This window comes from Caloenas nicobarica, chromosome 2 (assembly GCF_036013445.1).
Source record: "Caloenas nicobarica isolate bCalNic1 chromosome 2, bCalNic1.hap1, whole genome shotgun sequence".
Classification (NCBI taxonomy): Eukaryota; Metazoa; Chordata; class Aves; order Columbiformes; family Columbidae; genus Caloenas; species Caloenas nicobarica.
This window is the reverse complement of record NC_088246.1, coordinates 66,680,756-66,693,555: the sequence shown is the minus strand read 5'-3', so window position 1 is coordinate 66,693,555 and position 12,800 is coordinate 66,680,756. Positions and strand designations below refer to the sequence as shown.

General features: G+C 37.7%; 1 protein-coding gene across 1 annotated transcript in view; it reads right to left on the bottom strand.

The window, feature by feature from the left end:
* Nucleotides 1–524: 524 nt before the first annotated feature.
* The window catches only part of CTDP1 (CTD phosphatase subunit 1), a 109,798-nt gene continuing 97,522 nt past the window's right edge, over nt 525–12,800 (bottom strand). The window contains exon 13 of the mRNA XM_065628069.1: nt 525–1,561. Coding sequence (XP_065484141.1) covers nt 1,420–1,561 — 142 coding nt within the window. The 3' untranslated portion in view covers nt 525–1,419. The remainder of the gene's footprint in view (nt 1,562–12,800) is intronic.

Sequence of the window (12,800 nt, the reverse complement as noted above, 5' to 3'; positions counted from 1 at the left end):
TCCTATTTTCTCAGTCTTCCTTTCATTGCCATTATGAAGCTTTGAATACTAGGCTGTTCTTTGTAAGCCGCCAAGATTCTGTTGAAGTATTCTCTCTATTTTACTGCTAAGTGGCAAAATTAAGTATTTCTGCACCAGAAAGTACTACTTTTTAACCATGACATCTGAGTTAATGAGTCTTCTTTTGCTAACATGTTTTAAAAGGATTTGTATCTCCAGTTTCTAACAATTGAGAATAAACCATGGTTCTAGCCTCAGAAATTCAATATCAGAGCAGTAACTCTTACAGTATCTTCAGAGGCCACTCAAAGAGACCCAAGAAAATGTCAGAATGTAAGAGTTCACAACCAAAGAAAAGGGAATCTTCTGAGCCAGTGTTTCTCTTCTCTGACTCAGTTACCTGCCTGAATCTACAATTTTGCAGTTGCTTTCAATGTGTTTCATTATTTTCATTCAGAGTAAAGGAAAGATAATACAGAAAGGTGCCTTGGATTTGATGAAAGCAAACAAACAGGAAAGAGAAACAAAGTGTACAAAATGAATTTTTATTAAATGAAAGAAAATCTGTTTTGTGGGTCAAATATGAAATAGAATATACAAAAACTTTACATCAGATCTCTTGTCAAAGAAATTAAATCCTGTCTAGACTGAAGTAGCACTCGTTCTTTCCAAGACAACACAAATGGGTGAATATGCTTTTCACGGCAGTACAGGATCACTCAGTATGCTGTGCTAAATTTCCGGTTACAGAGAAGGAAAGTTTAAAATCTAAACGATGTCCCTAAAGAACCCAACTATTCCACAAAGTAACTTAAGAACATGAGTTTTGATCACTACGTATTCTCTTAGAAGCAAATGACAGGTGGGTCAAGTGCAGAGTTCACAAAGCTTGCATATCACATTCTCTGTTTCTATACAAATATAAATTGTTCTTTTTTATTTTAAAAATCCTTTTATATTCGATAGCGTTTATTTGTGGAAAAGGATGACCAGTTCATCAGGTTCCTGCTGTACCACCCAGACAATCGCATCTTCACCTCCTCCTTTTTTTTGAAGACCATTACCCATAAACCACAGACTGCAATATTTTTAAAAAGTTGCTCTATGTTTAATCACAATCTTTCTATCACTGTCCTGTAAATGAAGGTTCTGAAGAGCTCCTAACATGTCTTTGGCATAGCACACCAAGTCCCATTTAATACTTTTTTTGTTTAAAAAAGTATATTTTCCTTTAGTAAAACACCTTAAAAACATCTATTTCTGATTTTGTAAAATAATGTATCACCTCTTGTGTTGCTTTGCAAAATATACACACACATTTTGGAAATACATTGAGTACTGACATAGGGGACTCATCCGAAGTCCGATTTGTTTATGAGAAGTAAAGTATAATTACAAATTCTGTCTTCTGCATGAATGTCACATGAAGTCATTCAATTCAGCTTCAAGTGCTGCTGCCATTTCATCTGCTTCAGAACTGCTTCCTTCCTCATCTTCATTGCTAGATTCTTTACTGGATTCACTGGCAGCATCATCTTCATCCAGTTTGCGCTTATGACCCCTGGAAGGGTAGACAGAGGTAATGTCCATGAATAGAGGTATCTCATTGCTTATTATCACAGACCACTATTTAACAGGAGAAAAAAAATTGGGCTAAAGGAGTCAACTGGTTTTCAGGTCTAAACAAAAAGTACAGCACTTGCTTTTAAATGAATGAACAGTAGGCAGTTCATGCAATTGATTTTTAATTGCTGTTACTTACTGTCAGCTGTAGGTGCAAAGAATAAAGTACTGTTAATTTTATTTCTCCCATTCTTCTGAACAAGGAATGAAATCAAAGTATGAGACTGTTTGAAAATAATTAGTTGATTTACTTTCCTCTCACATTCCAAAAGAAATAAATCCATTGTGTGAACAAGAGATTACCAAAATACATTATATGCTGTTATATGATTTTGAAATATCCAAGTTTCTGCCTTTTTATAAAAATAAAACCATAACTGATTAACCAAATCTCACTGCACCAGCTTCTACATTTTCATGCTTCCAAACATAGGGGTCTTGTTCTTCCCTTTTATGTCTCTTTGGATTAGTACTGCCAGGCTGAACAACACATTCCTTAGCATCTCCAGAGAATTAACCAGTTTAAACAGGAAGCCGATGTGCACCATACCCTGCTGAAAGAGTCATGTTCCTGGTTGTGAAAGATCTCCAAGGAAAATCTAACGCTTCAACTGGGACACAGCCATAAGCAAAAGAATTTGGATTTGTGGAATCCTAAAATCTTTTTTCCTTGCCAAAAGGGAATTTCATATCAGACATGTACTTCTGAGACAAAAATAAAGTTGAGACATTGCATTGCACAGAATTCATAACCAGCTGCAGAAACACCTTCAAAATCCTTCCTTGATCACTTGATCAAATTTCAAGCAGAATAATATATGCAAAGGGAGTATCTCTTAAATAACTGTCCTTTTCCTTGCTAGGTGAGGTTTCATTAAGAAGAGAATGCATTCACTTGCAATCATGAAAAATTTATACAATGATCTTTTATCTTTTAGCAAAAAAAAGAAATTTAACAATTCTGAGAGTATAGAAAAGTAGCAGACAGCAAGAAAGACCTTTAATAAATACTGACTTGAACTAGGTTTATCCAAAAGAAATAAATACAAACCTGTGAGCTTGTAAGCAACACTGAAACAGAAATCAATTTTTATTTGTACAGACATTCTTATTATCACTTTCCCAGGAACATTAATTCTCAGGAGCCCAGACTACTTGATTCATAGGCTGGCTGAGTGACATCTGACATCTCCTTTCTCAGCTTTTTAGGGAGATGGACAAGACGGGGTGCGAGGTCAGGAGGGGAGTCTAAGTCAAAATGGGAAGCGAGCAGCACTACGTTACCCTATTTTTCCTTTCTGCTGTACCAGTGGGACCAAAAAGATTCACTGCTGCTGCTTTACTGAGTGCTTCCTCACAGTAACGGCAGGTGGTTTTCCTGTTCAGCACAGGGTGGTAGGATTAATACTCCAGGGAGGAAAAGCTGAGGCCCTGAGATTCAGTGTGGGGTGTAAATGCCTAACAAGGAAAAATGGGATGAGGTGAAAGCATTTCCTGAACATTTTGCTATTGAAACTCAAATGTGGCCTGCTGAGGGAGTTACAGGGCACTAAATGCAGCCTAATACACGATAAAAAGCAGTTTCTCAGGCATAACACTGATTTCCATGCAGCCTACGTTAGCACGCAGTTTGGATGAGGAAGCACTCAGACTACAAAGGCCCAGTAAGAGCAAATCTTAGCGCATTTCCATTAAAAGCTATACAAATGTGTGGAGCTTGAGTTTCACTTGCTCGCTTCATGGTGATTTCAGCCTTCAGAGATACAGCCCTATTCTAGCTATTATTGCTACTATTAGCTGGAGAAAAGATAATTGGGAATTAAAGAAAGCTGAAAGAGTCTTACTCAGCAAAAGCAGAAAAAAGTTGTGCATTTTTTAACAAGTAGTGGATAGGAAGTATTCATATAGTGCTAACTGAGAAGTAAAGATAATAAAGGCATGGCCAGAATCTATAGCACAATGTTCACAGCTGAAAACATTTGTTTTCCTCCATTTGTAACTCTGCACCTATGGAAACTGATGGTATCTACCGACTTAAAAATAACATTAACAATCTAGCAGCTATGATTTACACATATGAAACGCATACACACAACTGTAGATGATGTATTAAAGAACATGGCAGGACAAGCAGGTTTTTAGAGCCAGCCCAGATACTATGAGTTTGCTGGGACCAAAATCTATAGCAAAGATCCCACAGAAAAAAGGGCTGTGAAGAAACAGTATTTCAGTGCCAGGTGGTTATTTCTTAAAAGCGAGGAACAGTTCATCTACTAAATAGCTAAGACAAAGACTAGCAAAATTACTAATTTATGCAACAAAGCCACTTTTTTATTTAAATCTGCCCCGTAGCAACTAGATTTCAGTGAGGACAACCAACAAAATACAGGGCCCTGAAACAGTGTAACTAGTTAATTAAAGAATGGAGTTCCAGTCTACAAAAAGACTTGCCAGAAAACTTTAAGGGACAGTCCTGACATATTTTCATCCCTCACTCAGTTGTATTAAACAGTACTGTTGGAAATGCAAGGACTGAATGTGATCTTCATTGTTAGATCTTGTTCTTTTGGAAAGGCTAGAATGACAGCCCTCTTCAATCTAGATATGAAAACTTCCTCACTCATGGGGAGGAAAAAACAATTAAAACCAAAAAAGAAAATACAGCTAAGCATTAGTCCCCTGCTAGAACAAACAAAAAATTTCTTGAGAATGTGAGTTTTGTTCTTATTAAGACATAAACACCTTTCACTATTTGTGTACTGTAAACTGCAGCTTCAAAGCTATTCCAAAAACATTTAAATGAGTATTATGAAATCAAATGCAAAGCTAAGTCTGATAGAAACATGGAGGAAAAACATTAATAATGTAGCGCTGCACTTTCTATTTGCAAATTCAGAAAAGAGTGATAACATCCCATTAATCATTTATGTCTTCAGAGAAAGCAGTATATCCCCATGGCAGCTTATCTATAAACATAACAAACAATTTAAAATGTATATTATTCTCATTATTTTGTGCCCACTCCTTGTTGTTTCCAGTTTCAGAGCCATAGTGCATAACACTTTTGAATGGAAAAGTTAAGCACATACAGGATTCCTTCCTGATAGTTAGAGAAAATGATTCAGCAGTATGGTGCAGGCTTCCATTAGCCTGATATGCATTATTAAAAGTAATCTTGCTTGAGTGCTATTAAAAAACAAACATATGGATAATAACTTAATATCTTTAACCTCATAAACAATTAAACTTTCCAAAATACTTAATTTAGAACTTTAAATATCTGACAAATCTGTGAAAAAACTTGTACAATTCTTATTTTCTTTGCCTTTGCATTAAATATTTTTCCTTTCTAATACCCAGTACTAGGAGGCCCACCAGTCCATGTGATGGAGAAATCTTTTAAAAAGAGAACTACATTGAAAAAATATTTAAATACATTATCAAGATATTTAAATAAACTATAAATATAAATAAGAATGATATTAAAAGTAAAAACCCCTTATAATTACACATGTGTAAGAGTTATTTTAAGAAAAATTTAATCTACAGAATGCTAGTGAGGAATATACTCAGTGGTATTCCAAATGAAGAGACAGAAACAGAACACATGCCAAAGTTGCAACAGAGCTCGGTGTATGGTAAATAGCACAGGAAAAATTATTGAAAATAAAAATCTATTCTGCTCTTGCTCTGTTAAAATGATCACTAAAATATGATTGCAAAGCACAACTATAGGTTGAACGAAAACTTCATTCTTATGATTTCAATTCAAATTCAGCTCACTGAAAGAGCCACAGGGAACAAAGCAGTGAAAAAAAGTTCAGTGTTTGTTGCTTCTATTATCCTAAGACCTTAATTTGTAGTTAGCTGAAAATAAATAACGTTAGAAAAAACATTTTTTTCTATTAATTGAAAACCAGATTGTGTCTGGTCTGCTTTGCATCGCAATGATACCCTTTTAAGATACACAGTGCTACATTAAAATAGAAACATCTAATAAGCAGAGGAACTCAAAGGGCAACGTAACCCTTGCTTAGAACAAAGCAAACCTAAACCTTTTCCAAACCTCGTTTTAAACCTGCAAAAGAAAATTACAGCAAGTATTTAAATAAATGTTCATGTGTAGTTTAAACACCAAATACCAGCAAACCCCCATCTCTACTCTGATAGCAAGTAAACTTCTAAATTATTATTGACCTGTTTTTTTCAATAGCTCCTAAAATTGGCACAGTAACAAAGTAGAGTCTCCAGACTAAATGTGTTTAGTCTTTTACAAGCAATCAGCTTACAGCACTGACATCATAAATCAGAACTTAAATTTGGTACCAAATACAGTCAAGTTGCTCTCTAATGAGAATACTCCCATAGCAGCCATAAGCAGTTTGGAAGGCAATGGTTTGAAAAAGGCGTTTTGGAACATTCTGCTGCCTTCCAACAGCATCACAGCCCGGCAGGACCACCTGTGCTGCCCCAGGGACACCTCTGCAGCCGCATGTGGAAGGTCTGTCCCAGCGTCCACCCGCACGCAGCCCACAGCTTTCTGTAAATCCTTCTGTACCAGACAGAAGGGTGATGCTGTTTGGTAATGCAACAGGAATTTGACTCCCTTCTGTAGGAACTGACTACGAGAACAACTTATTTAGATAAATGGGTTCTGTGGCAACATCCTTCAATTACGAATTAGAGCTGGTAAACCAGGAAAACTGTTCTTCAGTCAAATTTGAAGATGCCAGCCCAGTACTTGGCTAACAAGGTTAAAGGATGTGAGATCTGAGAACACACAGATGGAAAATCAGTGTTGTGGGCATTTAAACGTTACATAGGACAGACAAGATTAAATTTTCAGGGAGATGTTCCAAGTTTTGCAGTTACATTTTCTTAACATGGGATACATGGCGACATCTTTTATGTACGCTTGATAAAATAGTGAGCAATTGTGCGTAGCAGGCCTGCAAAACTCAGGTGTCTACCATCTGGCAATTCGTCTCATCCAACTGTGCAGGAACATTGAATTTTCTGTCCTAGTGCTCCTCTCTGGCTCTGGCATTGCATGCTGCCAAGCGCACAGCTTTTAGAGCAGGGGCGCCAAACTCATTTTCGCCAGGGGCCACAGCAGCCCTGCAGTTGCCTTCGAAGGGCCTAATGTTGTTTTAGGACTGTATAGATGTAGGAGTAGTTAAATTTATACAGTCCTAAAATTACATTTGGCCCTTTGAAGGCAACCACGAGGCTGACGTGTCCCCTGGTGAAAATGAGTTTGATACTCCTGACTTAGAGCAACAAACAGCACCAACTCCACACTGGCAAGCTGAAGTGTGTGTGTTTTTACTTTACTCTCATGCTATGACAAACCCGACAATGTTTAGTGCTGTAGGAACAAATGCCAGACATCTCACATATTTCCTCATGGACTCATCCAACGTTGTCTGCAAGATTAAAGGATGATCCAGAAATCTAATATGCAGAAAAATGCGCAGAGAATGTTTATTGCACAGCCCCGGCGTGCAGAAGGACACCCTGCAGTTGGATGAACGTCATGTTTTGAATGCTCTTCAAAAAAACATCTTCGCAGAAATCCACCAATTCCAATTGACAGCTCCAAAACGTATTTTAACTCACACAACGGTAAAGTGAGATCTAATTAAATTCTGCACACTTGTACACTGTTCTAATGGTGAGAAAATATTCTGGAAACTTGTAAAACTATTTTAACAATGGCCTTATAATTCTCTGAAGTAAACATTCAATGTATATCTAAATTGAAAGAAAGTTTTAAAGTCAGGAAGCCACAGAAAATTGAAAATAAATTCAGAAATTACTACAATGTGTCAATTTTGTAAATTTTGCTAAAATCATCCATTTGGCAAGGCATTTTCCTGATATTTATACCAATGGTAAAGTTTAATAACAAAGAACCTACCCCAACTCATTGAAAATGGTTATTTCTTAACAATTAAACATTTGCTTGGCATATTTCAAAAGCAAACAGTGTAGCAAAAAAGCTTTACAATGAAAGACTGTACACTGACCTAATTTTCTCTGCACTGAACTAATTAGAAAGAGATAGTAATTGAACTGGATAATGCAAAACTAAAAAATTGAATCTACAATTTTGCTTACATAACTAAATCACAGGTAAGTAAACTATGCCTCTAAAGTATTGTTATTTTATTAACTTCAAGTTGTTTAAAAATAATCCACTTAGCTGTTATAAGACAATACTTACAATACACAATATTGACTATTTCTTCAATAGGCAAATACAACAGCAGCAGTTTTACATCACATAACAAATACTCTTGCAATTGATTTGCAGAAGACAACGGAAAATTAAATATACTTTTCAATATATTGAATGCTAGACTGTTACCTGACACTTTCATAATGGAAAATGCACAGATGCACTCTGGCATATCATCTCTTAATCTTATTGTAAACAAACAAAACCACGACAATCTATTCACCCTTCCTGAATAACCTCAGCCTCCTTCCAGACAATTGAATTCGAATAAGTCCTCAAGAAGGGAACAGGTCAATATTCAAACAAAAAATACATGTCGATCAACATGTTGAAAGGGTAAATTGGCCTTTGTTGTTTGAATCAAGTTCTCTCTCCAGTTCCTTCTCGTTTACAGATACCACTAATTCTGATAACGAACATCAGATGGTAGATTTATCGCTTTGTGGAGATTCTGGAGAGCTCTCGGAGGCCGTAATAGGAGATATCAAGGAATGGCAGTCAGCAAAGGAAACTTCAAGCCTTCCTTCATCAGTGCCTAACAGTTACAGTACAGCAACTCTGCCTGGATTTGGGTTGCAAAAAGTCTGTTGAAAATGGTGTCACTCAAATAAATTTCTGTTGCATGAAGCACTGCAGGAGATAGAACATTACTCTTCATCACTATCTGAGACTAAGTTTAATCACTAGAGAACTAAATATGAGCTATTGTTTTAAAAATGTAGCATGTAATAAAAAAAATTAAGATGGAAATTGGGCAAAAATGTAAGATGTATGAGCAATTTATAAAATTCCAAGCTACATCAAAATAAGGTGTTGGAAAAGAAAAAGCATCTTATTTCTCTGAGAAAAGTCAAACTACATTTTTCTCATAGGAGCATACTGTGTGTGGAGGTACCTCTGTGCCAATACAGGGGAGTACAACTACAGTTTAAAGACCCAGTGCTGCAAAGTAATGTCTGGAATTCACCGGTCCTGTCATCCTGGTCAGATTTGCCAGTATCATCCAATGACCATTCTTCAAGAAGCATCATTGGGCATCTTAACAACTAAAGATATAATTTAGCTCATAACACGCTGGCTGTGCTAAGCAAGGAGGCTCGAAGTAGGTATTCCATTACTTATGTGATGGCTTTTAAAGTTAGATATTCACAAATTATTTTAATATTTAAGTTAATATATATGTTATGGGCTACACTAAGTCATATTGAAAGCTAAGACCATTTTGTCAGAGCTTTTAACTCTGACTTTCACTAACTTTATTACTTTGTCATTGTTTTCAATAAATTATTGAGATTAAATTGCAAATAGCTAAAACTAACATTCTTCTAGGATGTTTACTCACTGAATAATGGCTTTGCTCACAAGAATATTAACTAAGAATAGCTCTGTTTCATCATAAAATATTAAAAAAATAACACAAAGCACATCACCAGCTCTGTATGGATACTGGTAAAACTGTCATCTCCGCTGGAGCACCAAAAAGACTTAAAATTCCTTTAACATGTTGCACTCAAAAGGGGTAAGATGCAAACACTCTTTCCATGCAGATATATTCCTTCATGAAATGTACTAGCTTAGTCCTGGCGAAAAAGGGAAGTCTTTCATCCTTCTCACATTTCCAGATGATTTAACTGGATACTCCCTCAGTTCATTGGCTCTGCCTGCCTAATGGTGCAGAAAGCCAGTGAAATCCTCTAGCCCAGCAAGTCCACTGTCTTTCTAGTGAGCTCTCAGTGAGTATCACCTTATTGTGCAGCTGTTGTGATGCTATGGTACTGCTCCAAACACGGGAGAGCGATCGCCCCATCTGGCCATCAGCTGTGAGATCTGCTTCTCTGTATCTTATAATGTCCCCCTGGAATATCACACTGCTTTACTACTTCTGCTTCTTTATCAGAAGAGTCCAGCACTCCCAACAGCAAGACATGCTATCTTGGCACTCTCCATCCTCCCTCCTCCTCCTCCCCGAAATTCCCAGCCCTGTCAGCTTCTTTATTTATTGGTAGAATTTTTATACAATAAATCTTTTTTCCATGCAGTAAAACAGATTTGGGAAGCGGTTTGGTGTGGATGTTGATAATCGCTACTCAGGGGATTGCTGTTCAGATGCAGTCTGGACATAATTTTTCTGAGTTGGTGAGTATCTTTCATTTTGTAAACTCTTCCATTGTTATTATGGTTATGATTATACACCAAATGGCTAATCCTGGAAGAACAGAGATCCAGAGAGCAGCTTGTGCTCAAACATGATCGCACGGCACCACCGGTCCAAAGAACAAAAAACACCCCAGTCACTCAAGCAGTGAGTTCCTCCCCTCAGCCAGCCCTCCAGTTTATATTCAGCATGATCTTACATGGTATCAAATAGTGCTCTGGCTAGTCTGGATCAGCTGCCCTGCCTTTGTTATTCTCCCAGCTTCATGTGGAAATTAACTCTGCCCCAGCCAATTCCAGGACATTATCAGCTTTCTGTGAAAATTATCTCTATCTTGGCCAACTCAGCACATTCCACCTCTTATTCTATACCATTTGTGTCATGCTCAGGTCTTACACTTAACAATATGTTCCAATTAATTACTACCAGTTTTTCTACAGATAGATATAGATATGGATATACACGCACAGATATTATGATTATTATTATATCTTTTCCCTTTTGCTGCTCTGTTAAACTGTTTTTATCCCAACCCATGAGTTTTGCCTTTTATTTTCCCACTTGTCCTCCCCATCTCACCAGGGGTAAGGGAGGGATAAGTGAGTGACCATGTGGCTCTAGCTGCCAGCTGGGGCTAAACCATGGTAACAATGTGGGGACAATTCTTCACAATCAGCTTGATATAACATACTTCTGAAATAAGTTCAAGTTTTCTACAAAATCTGACTTTATTTTTCCCAGTGGAAGAACCTATTGGGATTGCAAATGATGAATAAACTACTTACAAATGGGAAGATCTACCCATTTGAATTCCTACATTTTTTTTTCCTCCTCTGCAGTAAGAAGCAGCACTGTCTCTCTTCTACCAACATTTTTAGCATACGTCATTTTAATTGTTGATATACACTGCTGTTTAGCACTCATTACACACTTGTAAGGGTCAAGATGAATGCACATTAGTTATTATGTGAAATTTAAAGTACTTTTAGAATTCATTAGGGAAATTAGAGGGTTGTAATATATCTGCCATTTTTCCTGATTGGAACAATGTTGCCTTACAGCATTTCTGCTAATGTCCTGAGAAGTATCTCAGTAGTGGTACGGAATGAAGGATAAATAACCTTTGCTAACAGTTGTTGATGTACTTCTTGATTTCCTTATTCTCAAAAAGTGTTCAGATAACCATACATCTTGCTGAGGGGAGAAAAAAACCAAAAACAAACCACGACATTCTTTAGTAGCTTATAAATTGCATCAGAGCATTTAGCCTGAGTAAAGGAAAAGGTGCTGCCTAAATTACCTGAGGGCCAACCCTAGGCTATTCTTCAGTCTTCATGCCAGTTTTTTCACTGATACATAAACTGAAGCAGTATGTTACTAGTTTTCTTCACTCTGAACTTCTGCATTACATCCTTCTTACCTCTCTCCATTCCTTCAAAGTCACAGATGCAAGATGACATTAGTGTCTATAGACTGCCAAAATGGGGTAGTGGTGGTAAGAATAAGTGCTTAAACATGCCCTCAGTGCTGGGGGAACTGTATCTCCTGTGTGAGTGGGAGCAGGATACTGGAGCCTGGTATTGTTAATTGCTCCTGTGGAGAAATAGAAATAACTCCAAAACAATCTGATGCTTACAGTTTCTTAACTGAATTCAGATCGCCCCAGAGGAAGGAACTGCCTACTGTATCTGGCACAAGTGTTCTTAAGTCGAAGACAGAGTGAAATGTTTTTCCTATTCCTCCCCTTGTGAGTAAACACTAAGAGCTCAGTTTTTTTCAAATCCACTCAGGTTTCTAGCTGTCCCCCTCTCGCTCTGGCAATCATGGGAACCAAGCCAGAGCTGCTGATTCTACGAGGTGGCACAACAGGTAACAGACCCTTAAGTAGATCAAGTCAAGAACTCCCAGCTCATTTCCCATTATCCTAGTTTCTTGCAACCTTCGTTTCTTCAAACTTAAATTGTACTCTTGGCATTTTTTGGATCTAGGTAATACCTCAGTAAAATGTTTCACACAACAGCAACTCACCCAGTTGGGCTACAGAGCCAGCATCAGACCTTTGTGCATTGTTCTGAAAACTCCACTCCTACCTGTGAGATAGTTTTGAACAGTCCCACAGCCAGCCATCTCAAGGGGTAGCACTACATATCAAGAGTTCTTCAGGGAGGTCCCTCAGATGGTGTCAATAGCCAGCTCCCATTTCCCCAGGTTGAGGTTAGGCTGGGATCTTGTCAGCACGGCCTCACCTCCTCTTTCACCACATGCAGTGCTGCTATAGGCTCCTAGGACTCGCCCAGGGCTTTTCCGACTTCCAGGTGGCTTACGCATACTCTTTCCTCCAACTCTGACCTCAGCAATGCTGATTTTACAACTCACTTAACAGTGATATGCTAATTAAAGCAAACAAAACACCTGTTCTTGATTCTGAGACAAACTCATCTTTATTGCAGAAGCACAAGAAAACCAGCGCTAGATAAAAAGACAAATCTAATGTTCACTTAATTTCTTCTTCTTACCAGTCTAGATCACCCCTTAGGCTTAATATCAGGGTCCTTGAAGGGTGCCAGGATCCTCCCTCCCTGCTGCACACGGACTCTTCTCCAAACTGATGTGTTGGTTTTCAATGCTTTACACTTTCTTCTTCAGCTGGTCTCACAGTGAAACAAGAATCCTCTCCTAGAAAGCACGTCTCTGTTCTTTCTCTCTGATTATGTGAACGCCTCTCATCACTTATCAGCCCTCATACCTTCTAAAATGATAGTAACAAATATTTGATTTCTA